Source organism: Nyctereutes procyonoides, unplaced genomic scaffold (assembly GCF_905146905.1).
Source record: "Nyctereutes procyonoides isolate TBG_1078 unplaced genomic scaffold, NYPRO_anot_genome, whole genome shotgun sequence".
NCBI classification, from domain to species: domain Eukaryota; kingdom Metazoa; phylum Chordata; class Mammalia; order Carnivora; family Canidae; genus Nyctereutes; species Nyctereutes procyonoides.
Genome location: NW_026575028.1, coordinates 8,380,963 through 8,406,277, shown reverse-complemented (window position 1 = coordinate 8,406,277; position 25,315 = coordinate 8,380,963). Strand labels below are relative to the sequence as shown.

The following is a 25,315-nucleotide window of genomic DNA, read 5'->3' as shown; positions in this document are numbered from 1 at the left end:
TTCCATAATTTGGCTATTGTAAATAATACTGCTATAAACATAGGGATGTGTACATCCCTTCAAATCGTGCTTTTGTATTTTTTAGGTAAATATCCTTAGTGGAAGTCGTGGATCATAAGGTAGTTCTATTTGTAATTTTTTGAGGAACCTCCATACTGTTTTCCAAGATGGCTGCACCAGTTTGCATTCCCACCAACAGTGCAAGAGGATTCCCCTTTCTCACCAAGACTTATTTCTTATCTTTTTGATACTAGCCAGTCTGAAAAGTACTGTCTTCTTGCCTAAGCCATCCTTTCTCCACCTTTAATGATTTTCAGTGGTATTATATCACTGTTTTCTCTGTGTCTGCTTATATTCCCCCTTATTCTTGTTTTTTATCACTGATTTGTTTTGTGTCCCTCTTACAGATGGAGCAGATCTGAGCCTGAGACTGGTAGATGGAGTCACTGAATGTTCAGGAAGATTAGAAGTAAAATTCCAAGGGGAATGGGGGACAGTGTGTGATGATGGCTGGGATAGTAATGATGCTGCTGTGGTATGTAAACAACTGGGATGCCCAACTGCTGTCACCGCCATTGGTCGAGTTAATGCCAGTGAGGGAAGTGGACACATTTGGCTTGACAATCTTTCCTGCCAAGGAGACGAATCTGCTCTCTGGCAGTGTAGACACCATGAATGGGGAAAGCATTATTGCAATCATAATGAAGATGCTGGTGTGACATGTTCTGGTAAGTGAAAAGAAAAACAGTGAAGGAAAGACCTGTGTTCTTTAGGAGTAAGGATGAATATGAGATGTGAGAGATAGTAATATCTAATAATTTCCTTGTTGTAAGGAATCTTAAACGCATTCTTTTTAAACAGATTTTATCTATCTCTCTAGAGAGAAGGAGAGAGAGAGATTGAGCACAGGTGTTGGTGGGGAGGGGGAAGGAGAATCCTCAAGCAGACTACACTGAGCACAGAAACCAACATGGAGCTTGATCTCACAACCTTGAGATCAGGACTCCAAGAACACAACCTGAACCAAAACCAAGAGTTGGACACTTGAGGAACCGAACCATCCAGCATCCTCATTCTTTATTTGACTAGTTTGGAGGGTTGTCTATTTCCTGCAGTAATTATTCAGGCTGCTGTTAGGAACCACATTTCAGATTCTAAGTCTACCTGGAGCTCTGAGACACAAAATGTTATGTCTTTTTAGAGAAATCTCTGTCTTGCTCATATTTCTCTGCCATTGACAATTTTTATTAACCCTTGAAACTATAATCCTGTTTCTGACCAAATTCATGGCCCATAGTGGCTGTTTAAAAAGCCAGGAGATGGATAAGCCATGATTTCCAATGCCTCAGTATCTGGGAAGGAGCAAGATAAAAAATACATCCTTTGGGAGCTAACTTCCAGATGCATCTGTAAACTAAGTTTATGTTTCATTTGCAGATGGATCAGACCTGGAGCTGAGACTTGTCGGTGGAGGCAGCCGCTGTGCTGGGACAGTGGAGGTTGAAATTCAGAAACTGCTAGGGAAAGTGTGTGATAGAGGCTGGGGACTGAAAGAAGCCGATGTGGTTTGCAAGCAGTTGGGATGTGGATCTGCTCTCAAAACGTCCTATCAGCGTTATTCCAAAGTTAAGGCAACAAACACATGGCTGTTTTTAAGCCACTGTAGTGGCAATGAAACTTCCCTTTGGGACTGCAAGAACTGGCAGTGGGGTGGACTGAGCTGTGATCACTATGAAGAAGCTAAAGTTACCTGCTCAGGTAAGACTTTATTTTCTTTTTTAAGATTTTATGTCTTTATTCATGAGAGACACAGAGAGAGAGGCAGAGACATAGGCAGAGGGAGAAGCAGCTCCTTGTGGGGAGCCCCATGTGGGACTTGACCCCAGGACCTGGGATCATGACCTGAGCTGAAGGCAGATGCTCAGCCACTGTGCCATCCAGGCTCCCCTCAGGTAAGACTTTCAATGAACATGTTAAGAAACTGAATTCCAAGAATATAAGTTTCCAGTAAGATCCTTGAAACTGGTAAGAAACATTGGTCCTTATGACTAGATCTCACTTGAGAAATCAGAAAATACCTATTCCATCATGGGAGTTTATGTCGAATTATAATTCATTTTGTGCCTTGGTCACAGGTCTGACTTGTTTTGTTTTTGTTCACTTTAGCTTTTGTGTTTTTTTTTTCTTTTAAAGATTATATATTTATTTGAGAGAGACAGAGCATGTGGAGGGAGGGGCAGAGGGAGAGGGAGAGACAATCCCAATCAGACTCCCCCTGGAGCATGGAGCTCAATCCCATGACCCTGAGATCATGACCTGAGCTGAAACTGAGTTGGATGCTTCACTGACTGCATTACCCAGGTGCCCTGCCCTTGTTTTTGTTTTTTATTTAAATAACAGTTAAGGGAGCGCCTGGATGACTTAATTGGCTGAGGATCCAACTCTTGATTTCAGCTTAGGTCATGATCTCAGGTTCATGAGACAGGCCCTGCGTTGTGCTTGGGGTGGAGTCTGCTTGGGATTCTCTCTCCCTCTTTCTTTGCCTCTCCCCCAGCTTGCTTGCATGGTCTCTCTAAATAAATAAATAAAATCTTTTTAAAAAGTAAGTTAGTGTGGAGGGGGAGGGAGTGGGAGGGTGGGGTGGCTGGGTGACGGGCACTAAGGAGGGCACTTGATGGGATGAGCACTGGGTGTTATACTATATGTTGGCAAATTGAATTTAAATAAAATATGTTTTTTTAAAAGTTAGTTAACATAACCGTGTATTATTAATTTCTGATGTACAATTAACTATTTAACACTTACATTCAATACCCAGTGCTCTTCACAAGTGCCCTCTTTAATCCCATCTGCCCCATCCCCCTCTCTGGTAACCATTAGTTTGTTCTCTGTAGTTCAGAATCTGTTTCTTGGTTTACCTTTCTCTCTCTTCTTTTCCCTATGCTGGTTTGTTAAGAAACAAAACAAAACAGTTGAGTCATTCTTAAATCCATGGAAGTATGAAAGGTTAAAGAAGGATTAAAATTTTGAAGGTAGAACTTAAATATGTCTTCCATGGGAATGTTACCGAAAGATTTTAAAAGTATGTTGGATAAACTGGCATGACTGAACCTTAGGCTTTTTATGTAAGAATTTCTTCTTTCTGAATGTTTTTGTGTATTTCACTGCAACCTCTTTTAGAAGTTCCAAGGTGAGCTGTGAGTTGGCCCAGTTTACAGATAATCTCTTGTATTTTATGCTAATCACATTTATACAAATGCTAATGTTGTTGAAAAGTGATGCCTTTTCAACAATTGTAAGGTAACATATTGACATAACTATTATTAATATGGTAAAAGAAAGACTTTAGGGAAAGCAACATATAAGTAAAACCATTAAACATGTAGAGATGTAGTCCTATGATGCTGTATGTCCACTAACCAATGGCTTTACCCTAGATACATTCTAACCTTAGATGTGCTCCTAGGTGCTTTCTCTGTTGTTATAAATTATGTCTCTTCTAGTTACGTAGAAATGATCCTCTGACTGGAAAAAGATAATCTTTTAAGATACAAATTAGAATATACGTATCTGCTTTTCAACCATTCTTCTTTCCTTTTTTATTTGTATTTATTTATTTATTCATTCATTCATTCATTCATTCACAAGAGACACAGAGAAAGAGAGGCAGAGAGAGAAGCAGGCTCCATGCAGGGAGCCCAACGCGGGACTCGATCCCACGTCTCCAGGATCACACCCTGATCCAAAGGCAGGCGCTCAACAACTGAGCCACCCAGGCGTCCCTTTTCTTTCTTTTTTAAAAGAGATTTCTTGATTAAGCAGTATATTCACATTCTGAGGGTTTTTTGTGTTTGTGTGTTGTCATGTGTCCATTTTGTTCTTGTTCTTGTTGTTGTTTTATGGTTCACACTCTGAAAGTGTAAGAAGCTCTTCCTGAGAGATATCCCCAGCGTCTGATTCTACTCTTCACAGACAACTTACATGGCTGGGGTATTCATATGTTCTTTATGAGATACTTTATTTAAATACAAACAAATCTATATATAAGTTTCAGTTCATTTTGTTGCTCAAATCGTGGCATATTATGTAAACTGTTCTTTAATTTTTAAAGATTTTATTTTTTTATTCATGAGAGACACAGAGAGAGACAGAGGCTTAGACAGAGGGAGAAGCAGGCTCCCTGTGGGAAATGGATCCCAGCACCCCAGGATCACAACCTGAGCCAAGGCAGACACTCACCACTGAGCCACCCAAGTGCTCTAACTGTTCTGTACCTTAGTATCTACTTAGTAAAATATCCTAACCATAATTTCATATCAATATTTAAAGACCTTTCTGAAATGACTGCTCTATCTATACATTTCTCTTCTTATCATTTATTACTGTGACTTTATTTATATTTTTAATTTCTTTCATTAGGTAAAATTAGCTTTGCTTTGCTTTTTTTTTTTAAATGAACCAACATTTGGATTTTTTAAGATTAATGCTGTTTTCATTTCCTAATTCATTAAAATTTGTTTCTCTATCTATTAATTCCTTTCTGATTTCCTACTGATTTAACTTCTTGAGTTCAGTGCCTAGTTAATGTTGATTCTTTCCTAGTTATTAATATAAATACATTACAGGTTTTCTACTGGGTATACCAGTGACTCTATCATATAATTGATGAACTGATGCTCTGTGAATCTGGGACATAGATCTACCTACAGTTGTTATGTGGTCATTGTGAATTGTTCTTTTTTGGTATTATAAAGTTTCCCCTTTTTCTATGGTTGAATGATTTTTGTTCTGAATCAAACTCATCTGATATTAATATCACAATTTTTGCTTCATTTACTTTCTATTCTCTTATTTTCAACCTTTATGAATCATTTGTTCTAGGTGCATCACTTGTATTCATCATAGAATTCAGATTTATTTTAAAAAGAACCCATGTATTATGCTACAACTAACTATGAACTATATTTCTCTACACAACTTTTTGGGGGGACTTCACTTGTGTTTGGGCATGCGTAAGCATAATTGTATGTCTGATCATTTTTTCTAATTATTTTCCTATTAATTGTATTTTATATTAGTTAGTATTGAGTCCAGCAGCATCCAAAAGAAATCCAAATAAGAGTGGATAAAGAAAAAGTTTACTCCTTTCTCACTAAAACAAATGAAATAGGTAAGCAGTTTAAGGCTGTTTGGGTGGTTCTATGGTCACCAAGAAGTACCTAGAATTGTTTTTCTGTGGCAATTAGCAAATCCTATTGGTCAGGAATTATAAGTTGTCCTAAAACTGAGTGAGTTTCCTGGTGAGCCCATCTGGTAGACCAGGTTCTGCTGTCTGAGAAGCTGTCCTCTGTTCCTTGTCCTTCATAGGCCCAGATGCTATTCTCAGGCCAGTTCCTTCTATTGCATGCTCTCCAGAGCCATAGCTGAGTGCAATTTGGGGGCTGCACACCTTTCACAGCTCACTCTCTGCTGACATTGGTTCAGGGACCCCTGGATTGCTTTACAGGTTGAGTTACCATTGGCTGCTGTCAGCTGTCCTCAAAGTAGTGAAACAGTTCTCTCCAAACAGCCCACTTCTAGTTGATTTTCTTTCATCTAATGCCATCTGAAAATAACCACAATCAAGGAATATATGTATAAGTGTTGACCTATGCTGTGACCAGTTTCCTCTTAATTTATTGGCCACTCCCTAAGGTCATTTGCAACCAGGGGTTTGGGAGGAAAAACAAGACCTGACTCCTGTCTTTGCTGGGAGGCTCATTCTTTGTATGTGGAGTGTGAATTCTATTTTCTGCTAAGCCTACAGTTTTATTACCACCTCAGTTTGGGGGATGGTATACTTAGGGTTCTATTTTTTTTTCAATTCTGCAAGTTCCAAATTATAGGTCTCTCAATTAGTTATGTATAGCAGCTGCTGGCAGAGCATACTTCCCTTATGAAATTGGTATTTTTCCTTCCATTTTTTTCTTGCAGTGTGGCTACTTCAAATCTGAGTTCATCTCTCTTAGAAGTGCTGAAATGGCAAGGAGGATTTATGTCATGCTAACATTCTGATTTTTTTTTTCAATTTTTTCTTCTGTGATTATGTTCCCTGATTTTTCAACTTCAATGAGTACATGGTTTTCTTTTCAAGGTGACATTTGTCCAATATCTTACCATGAATAACAAGGCATTAGCTTTCCAGACTATAATATCTGAGTTATTATATATTTTATCCATCCATTCCATTCAACCACATCTAAAATTTAGGTTTTATTACTTGAGCACTTTAGTTTTGGTAACATATTCTGAATTATTTAAGATTTTATTCTACTACATATAATAAAAATCCCAAGTAGTGTAAATTTGCAGCTATAGGGGAGCCCTTTTGTTTACAGAACTATATGTGTGTGTGTGTGTGTATACACACACATATATATTTTTTTTGCTAAGTGCCATGTGTACTCTTTGCCTTCTTTTGTAAACTATTTTGTTATATTGTGTATTGTGTATATATTTTGTATATTTGTGTAGTTTTTAGAAGCTCTTCTACTTACATGGGTACATAGGTTTTAGCACTCTTCTTGTTTTGCTAGAAATAGAATGTGTAATTTTGTTTCTTTTTTTAAAGATTTAATTTATGAGAGAGGATGGGGGAGGGGCCGGGGGAGAGAATCCCAAGCAGACTTCCCACTGAGTGGGGAGCAGGAGGTGGAACTCCATCCCATGACCCATGAGATCATGACCCGAGCCAAAAAAACAAGAGTTGGTCATTTAACTGAGCCACCCAGCCCCCACCTATAATTTTATTTCTTGATTCTTTCAGAAGATTTCCAGTGGGGGAAATCATGGAATACTATCTCTGTGCCTGTGAAGTTCAAACTACAAATTCCATTATCTGTTTAGATTCTTAAAGTTCTTAGTTTTGTGGAGCACAGGGCTTTAGGGCTGAAAAGGACCAAAAACTCAATAAAGCAGGAAGCCTAGAAGGATAAAGCAACATTTTATCTCTGATGTGCAGTTTCTACAAACAGCCACAAACAGGCTAAGGAAATTTGCTACAAAATTACTTTGAATCCCAGACATTTTGTTTGTGATGGCTGTGCATGGGTCATAGAGACCATCAGAACTTAAACAGTTCATATGAGTTGTGCTGTATTTACTAAGGTTTGAGAAATTATTTTGATACTAAAATGATTTAGACTTCTTCATAGTCTAGAAAGGAATAAATGATAAAAATGTGTTAATGCTTATTTAAATCATACTGTGTATTTTATCTATTACTAAACAAAAGGAAGTAATTCTAATGAATTCTTTCTCATGTTTGTCTTCATGTCTTCATTTATTTAATTCTAGAGAAAGAAGGAAATACAAATTCAGTTACTTATGCCAGGGGGAAGTTTAAGTTATTGATCAAAGAAGCTAAATACAGGTACAAAAATCAAATTAATGGCTTTTATAATAAAAATGCAGTCACAGGTTTAGCAGGAAAGAAATCTCTTAAAGGAGTAAATTTTGAATATTCTAATGATGTACACAGAGTAAATGATATAAAGAAGTCAACTCATGGTGTAGATTAATGTATTACTAACAGATTTATGAAGAAAAAAAAGCTAGAATGGAATCTTAAAGTCATTTCTCCATGGAAGAATTTCCCTTTGCCCAGGATTCAAACATTTTAGGAAAAAGGAAGCAAGAGGATCTTTATAGTAGGACCTGTTTTCAAGTGCTTAACACATTTTCACCATGAGAGAGAAAATTATTTAGTTTGGTTTAATTTTTTGGTTTGTTTTCACACAGGCTGTGTTTTATTTTGATCCAGATGAGAGAGCAAGAAGTTACAAGAAAGGTGACTTGGGCTCAGTCTAAGAAACTGCCTTTATTTAAAATAAAAAATTTAAATCTCTCCCAAAGTGGAATCGGATCAGATCAATACTAGCTAATGATATCTTAGAGGAATTTCATGCTTAAATAATGATATAACAAGAAGAAATTAAGGACTCAACTCAAGAATTTTTCATTATTTGTGGGGTAGGGGCATTATATGCTTTAAACTTGGAGCTGTGTTTAGAAAGTATGTTCTTCAACTCACTTTTGGATAGAAACTTGCTTTTACATATTAAATGGGTAAGTGGTGAAATTTTGACATGCTGGGGTATTTTATACTGCTACAATACAGAATATAGTCAGATCTGAAACAATTTTGGAAAGTGGCAAGTACTGATAGGATATCTGTGTCATGCTGAGAGTAATGTCAAGGGAATTAGTGATGTTTGACAGTAGGCATTTCTAAAAGATGGATGCCCTTTAGAAGGTCCTTCAAATGCACTTTCTTTCTTTAAAAAATTAAAGGAAATAGTTTGTAGTTCCCAAATAATTTGAATTATCTCTGAGTATGTTAAAAGAAACTCTTACTTACCTTGATGATTGTATTCCTCAATTTGACAGAGTGTCTTAAAATCTGAGCTCCATTTCTTTAGCTTTATTTCTGGTGTCTTTACGTTTTAAATCCCATCCATACTAAATTATTTATAATTCCTCAATTACACCATGCTATTTCATGACTATATCCTTTATTTTAATTTAATTTTATTTCTTTTTTAAAGAGGGAGAGCAAGGGAGGGGCAGAAGGAGAGAGACAATCTTAGTAGGCTATACACCCAGAGCCCATCATAGGGCTGTCTTATGGCCCTGAGATCATGACCTGAGCCGAAAGCAGACACTTAACCAATTGAGCCACCCAGGTGCCCCTGGGCTCATCATTATTTGAACATGTATGTCTTATGCTCCCCTGTGTTCTTGAGGGCAAGGGTGATCAATAAGAAATTGAGCAGCCTTGAAAAGAAGTAGCTTTCCCCCCAGGTACATAGGTTGGGAAAAACATTATAAATGGAGAGTAAGTTTCTGCAGAAGCACTGAAGAATAGCATGACCAGGATTCTTTAAGGCTGGAGCATCAGGTACAATTGATAAAGTAATAGACATGAAAGCTTTAAAGGTGACATCATAAAGTATTTTAAAGAATGTTAAGATTTAGTATTTATCATATCTCTTTAATTTTAATAGATGGGTGACATTGGAGAATCTACCAAAGCTCTCTGTGCTTCAATTTCCTCAAAAGAAAAATGGTAGTATAATAATGCCTGCTTCACAGGAATTACACAGCAAGTGACCAATACCTGTTAACTGCTATGGTTACAATTATTATTAGTAGTAGAAATAGTATCTATTTTCACTGATGGACTGAAATGTGACATACTTTTTAGCCCACCTAATATTGTAGGTCCTTAAAACTATTTGCTGAAAGGATAAATTATTGCATAAATAGCAAAGAAGCATTGAATAGTCTGCCCCAAACACAAAGAAATCATGTGAAAATACTTGAAATGTAATAACATATCTGTGGTCATGCCAAAGATATATTAGAAAGAGGGCTTAGAAATAAGATTACTTAGACTTGCAAAGGTTTACAAGACATATGATGACAAATTACATTAAAGCAGTAGCAACAGGGGTTCCTGGGTGGCTCAGTCATTTAAGCATCTTACTCTTGGTTTTGGCTCAGATTTTGATCTCAGGGTGATGAGATGGAGCCCCAAGTCCGGCTCCACACTCAGTGGGGAGTCAGCTTGAGATTCTCTCTCTCATTATCCCTCTGCTCCTCCTCCGCTCACTCTCTTCTCTCTCTGTCTCTCAAATAAATAAATGTCTTAAAAAATAGTAGCAACAGGGATCCCTGGGTGGCGCAGCGGTTTGGCGCCTGCCTTTGGCCCAGGGCGCGATCCTGGAGAACCGGGATCGAATCCCATGTCGGGCTCCCGGTGCTGGAGCCTGCTTCTCCCTCTGCCTGTGTCTCTGCCTCTCTCTCTCTCTGTGACTATCATAAATAAATAAAAAAAATTTAAAAAAAAATAGTAGCAACAAATAAGGAGGAGAAATATCCTGGAGGACTGACAACCTTGGTGATTTTTGACATGAGCAGTGTATTGTGAGGGTCAGGATTCTAGGCTCTGGAACATACTGTAGACCTTTAAATTCTGCTCCTTTTGTAACTCTCTATATGATCAAAGCAAATTACTACACCTCTCTGTTTCAGTTTCCTTGTCTGTAAAATTGGAATGATGTTAATAATTATCCCCTGAGGAGATTGTAAAGATTAAGTGAAATTATGTTTGTTTGACATTTAATAAAGTGCCATAGATAAAATAAGTGCTCATTTAATGTTCACTACTGTCATTATCATTACCATTAATTATGAGATAAAGAAGTGAGATAAAGAAGTGGTTCAATTTTAAGTGATTCTAATTTGGTCTGGATATCATTAATTGAGTAAAGAAGATGTGGCCATGTCAGTAAAATAATTCCTTCAATTTTGAACACCTTATGTTCTGATGTCCAAGTAGGTATGTTTATGAAATTTAAAACATATATATGAAAACATATTTATTGGCAGTTAAGAGAAGGTGAGGGAGTTGAGGATAGAATTTTGGTCAGGAAATACACGAAAGGTTCTGGTAAAGCAGGTTTAGACAGGAAGGAGGAGAAAACAGGAGTATCTCATGTATCAAGTGTAACATATATCAAAAGGAAGAAGAAATCCCAGGTTCAATTTGAAAACAGGAAGTATATTGCAACACTTTATATAAAACCATTCAGAAAGGCTGGGGCCAACACCAGACTGCGATGGGTACAGAGTGGAATATAGAGCTAAAAAGAGAAGATATAATTTATGGTTTTAGGAATAATGTACACAAATATTAAAAGGAAAGAGTTATCATGCTTCTGGGAATGGTTGATGCCAAGAAGCAAGGTTCTAAAATTCTCTCAGATGAATTGGTCCAGTAAGGAATGGGGAGATCTAGAATTTGCTATGCCCAACTCTAAGCAGAAAAGCCAAGGGGAACAAGTATGGAAAATCATCAGACATCCCGGCCTCCCCTTTCCAGTCCCATCACGAAGGTAAGTCTGGGAATCATGGCATTTCTCACTGAAATATTATTATTTTTTCAAAAAAGCCCACAGGGAACCCAGACTAGTTGGAGGAGATATTCCCTGCTCTGGTCGTGTTGAAGTGAAACATGGCGACACATGGGGCACCGTCTGTGATTCTGACTTCTCTTTGGAAGCTGCCAGTGTGCTGTGCAGAGAGTTACAGTGTGGCACAGTCATCTCCATCCTAGGGGGAGCTCACTTTGGAGAAGGAAATGGACAGATCTGGGCTGAAGAATTCCAGTGTGAGGGGCAGGAGTCCCATCTTTCACTCTGTTCAGTAGCCTCTCGCCCAGATGGGACCTGTAGCCACAGCAGGGATGTTGGAGTCGTCTGCTCAAGTGAGACCCAGAGAACTTGTTCAATTTGTTCCCATACGACGAGGAGGGTGGGGTTAGGTAATCACAGACATCTTTTTAAAAGCCCCATCTCCTTCCAGGATACACGGAAATCCGCTTGGTGAATGGCCAGTCCCCGTGTGAGGGAAGAGTGGAGCTCAAGATACTTGGGAACTGGGGATCCCTCTGCAACTCTCACTGGGACATGGAAGATGCCCACGTTTTCTGTCAGCAGCTCAAATGTGGAGTTGCCCTTTCTATCCCGGGAGGAGCACATTTTGGGAAAGGAAGTGGTCAGATCTGGAGGCACATGTTTCACTGCACTGGGACTGAGCAGCACATGGGAGATTGCCCTGTAACTGCTCTGGGCGCGACGCTGTGTTCTGCTGGGCAAGTGGCCTCTGTAATCTGCTCAGGTAAGCGGCTGAAGGACAGCCAATGATGAGCCTTTCTCATGGTGGCATGCCTTTAGAGCAGGTGTATCTATAGGGATGAAGGACAGAAGCCAAAGGGCATGATCTATTTTAAGGGATCATGAGCATGCTAGGATATCAACCTCACGTGTCTTTTTAGAAGGAAAGTAAACTTAATTTTCACAAACCTCATAATTACCTACCTGGTGCTTACCATGTACTGGCCCTTCTCAAAGCACCTGATTTATTCCTAGCCGGGTTGACCCACCATCTTCCCCTCCCTCTGAAGCTGTTTGTTCTCAACTCATCTGTCTGACGCTGTATTGGTTCTCCCTTCCTCACCCTAACTTTGCTGTATCTTGTATGACTGAGCAATTTGGTGTTTGCAGGAAATCAGAGCCAGACGCTATCCCCATGCAATTCAACATCTCTGGACCCAACGAGATCTACCACTTCGGAAGAAAGTGCTGTTGCTTGTATTGGTGAGAATCAGTGGCCAATCTATAAAAATGATCTTAATCCTTAAGAGTGCATTTTATTAATATTGCAATATTAATATTTTATTTTCTCTTTCCAGCGAGTGGGCAACTTCGCCTGGTAAATGGAGGTGGTCGCTGTGCTGGGAGAATAGAGGTCTACCATGAGGGATCCTGGGGCACCATCTGTGATGACAGCTGGGGCCTGAGTGATGCCCATGTAGTGTGCAGACAGCTGGGCTGTGGAGTGGCCATTAATGCCACTGACTCTGCTCATTTTGGGGAAGGAACAGGGCCCATCTGGCTGGATGAGGTGAACTGTAATGGAAAGGAATCTCATATTTGGCAATGCCGCTCACACGGCTGGGGGCAACACAACTGCAGACATAAGGAGGATGCAGGAGTTATCTGCTCAGGTGAGTTCTGCACATAATCTCTGGTCACAATTACCCAAGAAGGACTGAGAAGGGGCTCCAGGAAGTGAAAGATATTAACCTGAGAAAATTCCCTGGAAAGCAGGTTTAGAGGGAACTATTGTTAGAGTCAGGGTCCGGAAGTGTGGATTTGATTGATTAATGCTATCCCATGTGCAAGGTAGGGTAAAATCAGAGAGAGAAAAATACAGACATCGGCTTGCATATCATGAACATGACAACAAAACTAAGATAGAGAAATCTTTTATAAATATATATGGAGCTACATTCAGTGCACCACTTGATATCACTGTATAAAGAAGTAAATGAAAAGGGACAAGAAGAAAAAAATCCAGCACTACATTCTACAAAGCAAAAGATAATTGCCATACCCAAGTAATTTTTTTATGACAGGCAAATGAAACTTACTTTTTGTAGGAGCAAAAATGATCATAAGAGGCTAAGAGGTGACTGCTTTTGTTCTGTATACATGACAAGCTTTGGAAACTATTGTGAAGTAGAAAACTATATTCAGTGGTAACAGACTGGGGAAAACAGAAGTATGACTCGGTTACTTAGGGAAGTGAAAAATTCTATCTGCCAGAAGTAATTTGATATCATGTACATTTAATGACATAAACTGGTGGAGGACATACGCAGACAACTGTGAAGAGTCAGAAAAGGAAAAATTTCGTTTTAAGGTAATATACACCTCGTTGGTTTTAGTGTCTGAGTATCTTACTAAGTTTTAACTGTCAAGAAAGCTGCAAAGAAAATTAATGAGATAAGTTTCTTGAGGCTAAAATTGCAGTAATTTAGTGAGACAAACCTAAACTATGCACTTGATGTAAAAGGCTCTGAGTGCTCGATTAAGATTTAGAAATCAATTTAGAATCATTGGTGGCCTTCTAAATGGGTCCCTAAGCACAAAACGCAATACTAGAAAACCGTAAGCTATTTACAGAACTCTACCATATTTAGTGTAGAAAATCATCCAAAAGTTACCAAAGAGTTACTAGCAATTGACATATTGTGCCTATTTTTAAAACCATTATCATAGAATAAAGGGAGGGAGTCCTGTGAATCTTCAGAGAGAAGATGTGAAACTACTAACTCTGTATTTCACCCCAGAGTTCATGTCTCTGAGACTGATTGATGAAACCAGCAGAGACATCTGTGCAGGGCGTCTTGAAGTTTTTTACAATGGAGCTTGGGGCAGCGTTGGCAAGAGTAATATGTCTGCAACCACTGTGGAGGTGGTATGCAGGCAACTGGGTTGTGCAGACAAGGGGAGCATCAACCCTGCATCTTCAGACAAGCCCATGTCCAGGCACATGTGGGTGGACAATGTCCAGTGTCCAAAAGGACCTGACACCTTATGGCAGTGCCCATCTTCTCCATGGAAACAGAGAATGGCCAGTTCTTCAGAGGAGACCTGGATCACATGTGCCAGTGAGTATCTGGTGGCCTGTATGAGAATTCCATGTTGTAATTCCACTATCATCTTCTGATCTCATTAAGTAAGAATGAATAAACTCTGCCACCTATTCTACCCAGATGGTGTAATTAGTTTCATTTAATTTGGCTTATAGATATTCACGATCACGGATTAGTTGTCCAAGAAGCATTGCACTCTCCATGGCCTTCTTGAACGTTTTATTCAATTGTTTTCTCTGAGAACAAATGAGGAGCAAGAGATATATAATTCCAATCTCTCATTCCCTCTGTGACCTTTTAGAAGTTTTTATTCTTCAGAAATGATCTAGGTGTCTGTGATTTTTTCAGACAAGATAAGACTTCAAGAAGGAACCTCTAATTGTTCTGGACGTGTGGAGCTCTGGCACGGAGGTTCCTGGGGGACAGTGTGCGATGACTCCTGGGACCTTGAAGATGCGCAAGTGGTGTGTCAACAGCTGGGCTGTGGCCCAGCATTAGAAGCACTAAAAGAGGCAGCATTTGGTCAGGGGACTGGGCCTATATGGCTCAATGACGTGAAGTGCAAAGGGAATGAGTCTTCCTTGTGGGATTGTCCTGCTAGACCCTGGGGGCACAGTGACTGTGGCCACAAGGAAGATGCTGCTGTGAGGTGCTCAGGTGAGTGCTGGGAGCCTGGAGTGAGCTGGCATCTCTGGCAGCAAAAAAGGGGTGGGAAGTGACATGCAATGTGTAAAGACTGGACACATGTGCACAGGGATGTGGAGGGGAGAGAATGATGATTTTCCAATCCGAAGGAATTGGAAATGAGAACAACAATGAGAACATCTGTTGTTACACCTTGGCCTTCACCAAGGGAAAGCACATAACTTCTATGCATGTCCAAACAGAAGGCATAAAGACAAGGGGATCCTCATTTTAGGTGGGAAGGAGTAGTTGACCTGGTTGAGAGGCACCAAAGGCTCATATAAAAAAATAGAAATATTTGTTCTACACATTACTCCCCAAATTGAGTCTCCTTCTCTTTTCTCCTACAGAAATTGCAATGGCCCAAAGATCATCAAATCCTAGAGGTATATCATGCGATTTATGACCACGGGTCCAATTGTCTGTATTATTTACAATCCTTTTTGTTAAGAGACTTTGGGTTAGAGGTCATTCTGAGGATTGGGAAACTTACTTCAGCCATCCTATATCAAAGAGAAGGGTGGGACCAGGGACCTCAGTCTGTTAGCTAAGACATCATCTCCTGTGATACTTACTTGCACTTAGGTCACTCATCCCTTGTTGCACTGGGGATCTTTGGTGTCATTCTGCTGGCCTTTCTCATCGCTCTCCTCTTGTGGACTCAAAGGCGAAGACAGCAACAGCGGCTTACAGGTCTGAGCCAAGTTATGGTCTATCTAATGTCTCTATGGGATAAGAAGGTTCTTGGTATACACATATAAAACATATAAAACATATAAAACACAAATGTACATATATTAGACTCAATAATCAAACAGCCAAAAGGATGGGACCTAGAAGAGGTTTAAACAGTTTCTCCAAAAGAGGAAACAAGATTTCAGAGGAGAAAGGGGTTTGGGTTGGTTGAGGATTCTTGTATTCTATCTGTGTATTACTTGGGACATCATAGAATTGGTAGTTTAGAATGAATATGCTTATATGGTTTAGGAGGAATCCTTTATTGCCCAAATATTTATTTGATCCTACTATATACTTAGTACTCATTTAACTGTTCTGTTAAACGATGTACTGGGCTAAAGATACAGACATTGATAGTCAAATGTTTCAGTCTTTGTGGAATTTCTAGTGGAAGAGATATATATGCAAACAAATAAAGTGTCATGTAGTATTGCATGTTAATGTGTATAAGGAGCAAAAGTGGCATAGAGAAGGCAGTAATTAATGGGGGAGCGGAGGGAGAATTGGAGGCTTTTAGGAGGCTTTTGAGACATTTTGAAAATCAAGTTCAAAAAACTCGATTAGGTGCATTACAGGGAAAGAGAAAAACATGTACAAGTCTAGCGAAGCTTCAAGGATGGTGCATGTGTCATTTTGAGCGGAAGTAAAAGTTGAGTTCAAGGAGAGAAGCTACTTATAAGGTTGCAGAAGGAGGGGGGAGAAAAGTATGAAGTCACATACCCCATAGTAAGATTAATAGTCAAAGAGTATTATGTTGGGGGTGGGTAAAATAGTCAAGCTGTTTTTTTGAAAGTTCTATTTGATGACAGGATTGTGAAGGGTTGAAGGAAGACCACATTATTGGCAAGGTAGAATTTTGAAATAGTTGACATGAAAAATGGAAAGGACTTGATAATGAGCATGGAGAAGAGAGAATGGATAGATTTCAGAGAGATTTATTTTTTAAAGCTCCAAGAATTAGAGAAGACTGCCACTTGCTCAGGGGGTGAAACTAGGGTGTAATATGATGGCAATAGGGGAGGTTTCACCTTTCCCTACTGCACTTGAGTTTGTGGCATTATAAGGAAAAAGCTTGGTAGTAGAAAGGATGGAAACAAGACGAGGGCGTGAATCAAGATGGAGTATGTTTGCATTGCTGGGTAAAAGCACTAGGAGGGAGGATAAGTTTTATTATGATCTGCTGATCCCTAACCTAAGACCTCTGTTGTCAGTTTCCTTGAGAGGAGAGAATTCTGTCCACCAAATTCAATACCGGGAAATGAATTCTTCCCTGAAAGCAGATGATCTGGACGTGCTGACTTCCTCAGGTCTGTGGGTTCTTTGAGGGTCTTACAGCCCTAGGGTTCAGACCGGCAGCTACAGTTGCAGCTGAGGCATTCTATTTTAGCAGTGGAAAGAAATCTCAAACATGTAATTGGAAACATGCTGCATATAGGGAAGAAAGGCAGGAATGAATTACAAGTGACTCTTAGAGAACATAAAAACTGCAGTCGTACAATCTGGCCTACAGGTTTGTGATTATTACTGGTGGAGGTACAAGAACCATGGACGTAGAATATTATGACTTAGACCTCATTTTACTGAAACAAATTAATCTAAAAGGTTTCACTTTTTCACATCTCTTTCCCAATTCCTTCCATTCTTATGTCCTGCTACTTTCCTTTCTCTAACTTGATATTTATGAATATTTTCCTCTAAAAATCTAAAAGTTTAACCTTCCTATATGTTTATCCCATAGAAGCCGTCACTATTTCCCATTATGTCATTCTGCTTTCTTTGTGCTTCAATTTCTGTTTAGCACCAATGCGCTGATTCTGCCTCTGTGTAGACTAATTCTGCTGAGTTGAAAGAAATAGTCCAATACCCACTTGCTTCATGAAGGCTCAACACTTTCTCAGTATTCCTTACCTTCTAAAAATGCCTGCCTCACTTCTTCAATCCCAGAGGCTTGCTATTTGCTGCAACTATGTCAGGAAAACATATTTAAGGCATGGAAAAGGCTTCCTATGCCCCATAAATCACACTTGTTTGCCTTCTTAATTGTGGGCAATGCATTTCAATGTTCAAAGAGGTTCTAAGGCCCTTGAGGGGAGGTCTGATTTATTTCCCAGTAATTATTTTCTTCCTTTCAGAAAATCCCAATGAGTCAGATGATTTTAATGATGCTGGGCTAATTTCTGTATCTAAATCTCTTCCTATTTCTGGATGAAAAGAAGACCATTCTGAGGTACACTGAAAAGGAAGATGAGAATTCTAACCCAGGGAGGTGAGTGAGGAGAATTTATTTATGTTGTTCAAAACAGGTACATTTTTTTTTGAAAATTGAGAACTCCTTTGGTATTAGAACAAAAAGAATGTGTATACACATACTTTCATACATTTGTATATATATTTATGTATGTATGTATATGCATATTCAGAATAGATAACAGTTCTTTATAAATGTGACTGTTATCCAACTCTTAGTTATATATTATTATTTTTAAAGATTTATTCACTTGAGACAGAGAGAGAGAGTGAGGGGAGAGGCAGAGGGAGAGAGGGGGAGAGAATCCCAAGCAGATTCCCGGCTGAGCATGGAGCCTGACTCAGGGCTCAATCCCACAACCCTGAGATCATGACCTGAGCTGAAATCAAGAGTCAGATGCACAACCAACTGTGCCATCCAGGCACCTCAACTCTTATTTATATATTCTAAGAAATAACAATGGTACATCATGGAGTTAAGGAGAAACTGGGTACATTAACATGAATAAATCTTTTCAAGATATTATAATGGTCATTTTGGGAAAAAGAAAAGACATATCAACACTTGTATAATTCATGTTATGGTAAAGGTAGTACAAGATAGAAAGTTTTCCTAAGAAATTGGAGGAGATTCTGAAGATGTGATATTCAAGGTAAATAAACATCAAATGATTGAAAGGTAGACAATTTTAGTGCAAGGACATAGCATGTACAAAGTATGGAGGCATAGAAAAGAACCACATCGTTGGGAAATAGTAAGGAGTTTTTAATTCAAAAATATGCATTGAGCTGCTGTGCCTGGCTGCCTCAGTTGGTAGAGCATGCAGGTTTTGCTCTCAAGGTTGTAAATTTGGGCCCCACACTGGGTGTAGATAGATATTAGTTAAAAATAAAAATCTTTAAAAATATGTATTGAACATATTTATGGTGACAAGTGGTGTTCTGAGCACCGAAGGTTCATAAATAAAAGATACTATTGACAAAGACATGATTGTTTAATGTAAATCTCAAAGAAAGGAAGTGGTGAGAATCTAAGCTGGAAAGGCAAGCTGCATAGAGCCTTATAATGAATGGCCTTGTCTGCTATATATTCACATTCATATTTTATTTTAGGGACTGTTAGGGAGGGAGGCAATGGGCTTTGAAAAATTAAGCTGGGGCAGGACACAATCAGATTTACATTTCATAATTTGCTCTCATGCAGAAAGTAAAACAGAAGAAAATAGTGAATAGATAAGAAATCTGTTAAGTTATACATCAAAAAGAAAAGATGGTGAAATGAGGTAGTGGATATAGTTTCTATTTAAAAAAGAAACAATTTGGGAGGACTGTATAGTTAGAAATGATATTTACCAAAGTATGTTTTTTTTTTTTGTGGAAATAGGAAATACAAATTGAGACACAGGATTAAAGCTGGGACTCTTAAAAGTATATAAATGTAAAGTATTAAATCATATATATACACATACACACATATAAGGTAATAAATTCTATATAGCATGAAAATGATAAATATATATGTATCTTAACATACATATATATGCATCTATCTATATATATATATAGATATCTCTATATATCTTAACAATTGTTAAAAAATAGCCTCTAATGGATCATCACTGGGCAAAGCTATGAAAAGACAGTCCACACAGAATAAATTTCAAATGACAAATAGATATTTATAAATGCTCAAATTCACCAGAATGTTCAGGCGATTCAAATTACAATTAACACTGAGATGTCACTTTATGTAAATCAGAGCACCAAAAATTTAAAACAGCACCAATATTTATTGCTGGTAGAAATACAGAGAAAATCGTAATTTGAAACATTGCTAATTGGAAGTGGGAGGTGTGGTAGCCTTTGCAGAAAGCAATCTGGAAACGACTATGAAACATTTTTAAAATGCTCCGCAGATCCTTTCATGCAAAATTCTACCCCTGAGAGTTTCTTCCGTACAGATTAAGCCACTAGTATGTAAGAACTTATATATAATGATTTCTTTTTATAGCATTGTTAATAATGGCAAAAGGCTGGAAACAGCATGAATGGCAGTGACTAAAAAATTATGGTATGGCCAACTGAAGAAGGAAAAACAATCCACAAAAATGCAGTATCATTCCATTATATTCCATTATATCAAATATAATTAAATGTTTACACCTATAAGATTATATGTGTATATATGTATATAGGAACATTAAAAATTGAACAGCTAAAAAAAATTGAACAGCTTTGTTAGATTAGGACTACAAATGACTTTTGATTTATAACCTTGAACATATGAATATTATTCTATAATGAATAAGGATTAAACTACGTTTTCCTTAAAGAGAAATCACTGCTGAATCACTGCTTCAGAATCACATGGGGATACTTTTTAAAAATGGCACTTTGAGCTGTCAACATAGTTCTATGAAATAGAAATAACTCATGCATGCTGAAGTTTGCAAAGCATTGCATTTAAGTTTTCTGTTCAGGGACGTAGTATGCTTTATAATACATGTGAGTGTGTGTGTGTGTGTGTGTGTTGTAATATAACATATTATATTACAATGTAATTCTTCTGTGCAAGTATGTGTAAAGAAGAAAATAACAGTTTTTCTATTTATGGTTTCTCTTCAGCCTTTAAGATCCCTTGATGAAAACCCGAACTACGGAATGGAGCAAGAATCCACTCACTCGTTCACTGAAGATTACAATACAATCCTTTGTCTCCCAGTATCCCAAAGACTGCTGCTGAATTTATGAAAATTAAATTGGTGAATGTGACTATTAAAAGTTGTTTATAAGACTTTCAAGGGGATTAAATAAAAAGGAATATTGCTGATTTGAATTTGTCTTAACATCTTGCTCTTTTTATTTTTTAAGATTTATTTATTCACAGAGACACAGAGAGAGAGACAGAGAGACAGAGAGACAGAGAGGCAGAGAGGCAGAGACACCGGCAGAGGGAGAAGCAGGCTCCATGCAGGGAGCCTGACGTGGGACTTGATACCTGGTTTCCCGGATCACACCCTGGGCTGACGGCGCCCTAAACCGCTGAGTCACCCGGGCTGCCCCAACATTTTGCTCTTGATTTATGAATCTCTGAGTAGGTTTTCTGACTTTTTTAAGGCTTTCATAAATATAACATGATGCCTTTTCATTTGACAGTGTTTCCATCTGCATATAATATATGTTTTCTATTTTGGTTTAAGCAATAATTTTCTTCTTATTACCAAATCAAAACAAATTTGTTTTTCCTTAGTTTTTTTAAGAAAGTGACAGTTAATGATTATTGGAAGGTTAATAATATTTGTTACCTCTACAAGGCATGAATCTCATTGGTTCTTAATTGTTTTTTGTTATTGTAATTCTGGTCACTAACAAAATATGCACAGCAACACCTGGTAAAGGTACAAAGACTTCAATGAGTCACTTCCTTGTTCCTTAGGACATTGTAACTAAAACTGAAATGAATGTGTAAATTATGTCTTTTCTATATAAATGTAAGTTATAATGAAAATTCATGTTTTACTAAAAATCATATATCCATATTACATATTAGCATAGAAGATAACTTTTTAAAAATTATTTATTTATTTATTTATTTGAGAGAGAGAGAGAGAGAGCAAGAGAGAGAGGGAGGACGGGGAGAGGATAAAGCAGATTTCCCTAACGGGAGACTGACACGGGGCTTTATCCAGAGACTTCTGGATCATGACCTGAGCCAAAAGCAGGCACTCAACTGACTGAGCCATCCAACCTTCCCAGAAGATAATATTTAAAGAAAGACATACCAATTCAACATTAAGCTCAGAGTCTTTTGTTAAATATCCCAGTGTTAGATGCAAATTGATTGGTAGCCTTTACTCAGTATTCTGATATTGCCTACACTCTTTCCTGGCACTCAGGACTTCAAAGCTACTATATTGTGGAACCATCAAATTTGGCTCACTTGCCATTTATTTCCTTCCTCTTTTCAATAATATATTAATATATATATGTATTTACTCACAAATATATATTACCTGACTTGTAATTAGGGGAATAGTTTATGACATATAATTGAGTATTTAATGTGCAATACCTGACAAATAGTAGGTGCTTATTAGTAAGTGTTGTTGAATAAAAGCATGAATGATTAGGGATCCCTGGGTGGCGCAGCGGTTTGGCGCCTGCCTTTGGCCCAGGGCGTGATCCTGGAGACCCCGGATCGAATCCCACGTCGGGCTCCCGGTGCATGGAGCCTGCTTCTCCCTCTGCCTTTCTCTCTCTCTCTGTGTGTGTGACTATCATAAATAAATGAAAATTAAAAAAAAATTTAAAAAAAATAAAAAAAGCATGAATGATTAAATGATTTAATATATTTACATCAAATATATGTCTGGAATTTACAACAATAAATAATTATATATAATAGGTATCAAATTATAGGATACACTTATAGGAAACCCACCTATGTAATAATTAACATAAATATTTATGTGCATACTTTACAATAATATATAATATGAATAGAATTTCTACCTATATTTAGATTTATTTTACCAAAATTATGTATGAGACATTAATTGTTAAAACACTTTGTTATTAATACACAAATGGGGGGGTAAATGAAAATTATGATGGTAGTTCCAGAATTTTCACAATTTTTTGAGAGAAATTATTATATGCATAAATTAATAGTAATGCACCCTCCCCTTTCTGTTGCTCAACATGTCCCCTGGATGGTGAAATTCTACTCCATGTAATAATAGTTAACGTGTGTTAACACCAGAAACTACTTTAAATGATTTACATGAGTTTACAACTAAATCCTCACAGTAATTTGTGAGTTTAATACCCATTTTAGATTTGGAAAAACTGAAGGACACAGTAGTTAAATAACTTGCCTAAAAACATGCAACTAGTAAGTGACAACGCTGAAATCTGAGGCTGGATACTCTGGTTCTAGAGGCCATGTTCTTAACCATGGTATGGTATATGCCAACTTTTGAAGTGAAATTCAGTTTTCATGGGGTGAAGACATTTCCAAACTTCATTCTTTTATACCCATTCAAGTGTAATTTGTGATGCTGTTACTATTTGTAGAGAACCTGTTTGCTCTGATGAAATAGGCCAAGATTAGAGTATGGGCCACAACCACAGAAAAAAGGACCAAATCTGTATTAGCAAAATTGTCCTTTCATCTTTTGCCTATGTTTCTCTGTTCCAAGTCTAACTTTCTCAAGATGCTCAAATGCTCTCATTTTTCATGTCAGTATTACTTGGCCACTTAAATCACGTGGTTAAAAAATAATGTTCTCTGAATTTTAAAAGCAGCAAGAGAAAAGAAAGCAATTATATAAAACAGAAACCCCATAAGTCTATCAGCTGATTTTCAGCACAAACTTTGCAGGCCAGAAAGGAGTGGCATGTTATATTCAAAGTACTGAAAGGAAAACATCTATAGCTAAAAATACCACATCCAGCGAGGTTATCATTCACAATAGAAGGAGAGATAAAGAGTTTCCCAGACAAACAAAAGCTAAAGGAATTCATCACCACTAATCTAGCCCTACAAGAAATGTTCAAGGGGATCCTTTAGGTGGTAAAGAAAGACCACAAGTAGTAGGAAGAAAATCAGGAAGCACAAAAGTAGTAAAAAAAATTTAAGTATACCTATAAAAGTCAGTGAAGAGATTCACAAAATAAAACGATGTAAAAAGTATGGCATCAAATACCTGAAACATGGTGGGGAGAGGAGTAAAAATGACCCTCAACTAAACATAGACTGCATGATGCAGAAGATGTTATATACAAACTGGATGGTAACCACAAATCAAAACCAGTAATAGGGGAGTCCCTGGGTGGCTCAGTGGTGTAGCATCTACCTTTGGCCCAGGGCATGATCCTGGAGTCCCAGGATGGAGTCCCTGCATGGAGCCTGCTTCTCCCTCTGCCTGTGTCTCTGACCCCCGCCCCCCCGCCCCGCTCTCTGTGTCTTTCATGAATAAATAAATAAAATCTTTAAAAAAGCAAGTAATAGATATGCAAAGAATAAAGAGAAAGGAATCCAAATCTATCACTAAAGAAAACTAGCAAACCATGAGAGAAGAGAGCAGGAGAAACAGAGAACTACAAAAACAACCACAAAACAAGTAACAAATGACAGTAAGTACATACCTATCAATAATTAGTTTGAATACAATGGACAAAATGCTCCAATCAAAAGACGTAGAGTGATGAAATGGATTTAAAAAAAAATCTATATCCTGCCTACACGAGACTCATTTCAGATCTAAAGACCTAAAAACACAGGCAGACTGAAAGTGACATGATGGAAAAGCATTTATCATGCAAATGGAAGTGAAAAGAAAGCTGGGGTAGGAATACTTATATTGAACAAAACAGTCTTTAAAACACTTAACAAGAGACAAAGAGGGACAGGAAGATATAACAATTGTAAATATTTATGCTCGACATGAGAGCACTGAAATAATAAAGCAGCTAATAACAAGCACAGAGGAAGTAATTGATAGTAATTCAATAATAGTAGGGGATTTTGTTAATGAAAATGTCTGTTAATGAGTAGATCATCCAAACAGAAAATCAACAAGTAAACAGTGGCTTTGAATAACACATTGGACCAAATGGATCTAACAGTTATCTTCACAACATTTTATCCCCAAAACAGCAGAATAATATTCTTTTCAAGTGTACATGGAACATTCTCTAGAATAGATCAAGTATTAGGCCACAAAACATGTCTCAACAAGTTCAAAAAGTTGAAGTCATATTATGCATCTTTTCTGGCCACAATGCCATGCATGGAACTAGTAATCAACCACAAGAAAAAAAATCTGAAAAAGAACACAAATACATGGAGGTTTACAACATGCCATTAAACAAAGAGTGGATAAACCAAGAAATCAAAGAGGAAAATTTAAAAAGTACATGGAGATAAATAAAAATGAAAATACAACAGTTTAAAATCTTTGGGGCATAGCAAAAGCTGTTTGAAAAGGAAAATTTATGGCAGTACAACCTTACTTCAAGAAGCAAGAAAAATCTCAAATAAAAAACCTAACTTTATACTTAACTGAGCTAGAAAAAGGACTAACCAGTAGAAGAAAGAAAAAATAAAGATCAGAGCGGAAAGAATGAAATGGAAACTTTAAAAAATAAAAAAGAATGGAACAGGGGCAGCCCCGGTGGTGCAGTGGTTTAGTGCCACTCCTGATCCCGGAGACCCTGGGATTGAGTCCCACGTGGGGCTCCCTGCATAGAGCTTGCTTCTCCCTCTGCCTGTGTCTCTGCCTCTCTCTCTCTGAATAAATAAATGAAAAATCTTAAAAAAAAATGGAACAGATCAATGAAACCTGGTTCTTTGAAAAAATCAACAAAATTGATAAACTTTTAGCCAGACTCATCCTTACACACACACACACACACACACACACACACACACACACACACAGAGGACTCAATAAAATCAGAACTGAAAGGGAAGAAATAATGACTGATGCCACAGAAATACAAAATATTATGAGATTATGAAAAATTATATTCCAACCAACTGCACAACTTAGAAGAAATGGACCAATTCCTAAAAACATATAACCTCCCAAAACTAAT

The 25,315-nt window shown here is 37.7% G+C and overlaps 1 protein-coding gene across 3 annotated transcripts in view; it reads left to right on the top strand.

Moving 5' to 3' along the window:
• CD163 (CD163 molecule) overlaps positions 1-20,549 on the top strand; it is a 29,989-nt gene extending 9,440 nt beyond the window's left edge. Inside the window, exons 5-17 of one of the 3 annotated variants that reach the window (XM_055315580.1) lie at positions 408-728; positions 1,438-1,758; positions 10,994-11,308; positions 11,407-11,721; positions 12,108-12,200; positions 12,296-12,610; positions 13,739-14,059; positions 14,393-14,701; positions 15,079-15,114; positions 15,314-15,421; positions 16,678-16,773; positions 17,683-17,732; positions 20,339-20,549. In XM_055315580.1, the coding sequence (XP_055171555.1) occupies positions 408-728; positions 1,438-1,758; positions 10,994-11,308; positions 11,407-11,721; positions 12,108-12,200; positions 12,296-12,610; positions 13,739-14,059; positions 14,393-14,701; positions 15,079-15,114; positions 15,314-15,421; positions 16,678-16,773; positions 17,683-17,702 (2,570 nt within the window). In that variant the 3' untranslated portion in view covers positions 17,703-17,732; positions 20,339-20,549. Of the gene's footprint in view, positions 1-407; positions 729-1,437; positions 1,759-10,993; positions 11,309-11,406; positions 11,722-12,107; positions 12,201-12,295; positions 12,611-13,738; positions 14,060-14,392; positions 14,702-15,078; positions 15,115-15,313; positions 15,422-16,677; positions 16,774-17,598; positions 17,733-20,338 lie in introns of all 3 variants that reach the window. The other 2 variants (XM_055315578.1, XM_055315579.1) reach the window with 2 other exon arrangements.
• Positions 20,550-25,315: the final 4,766 nt, after the last annotated feature.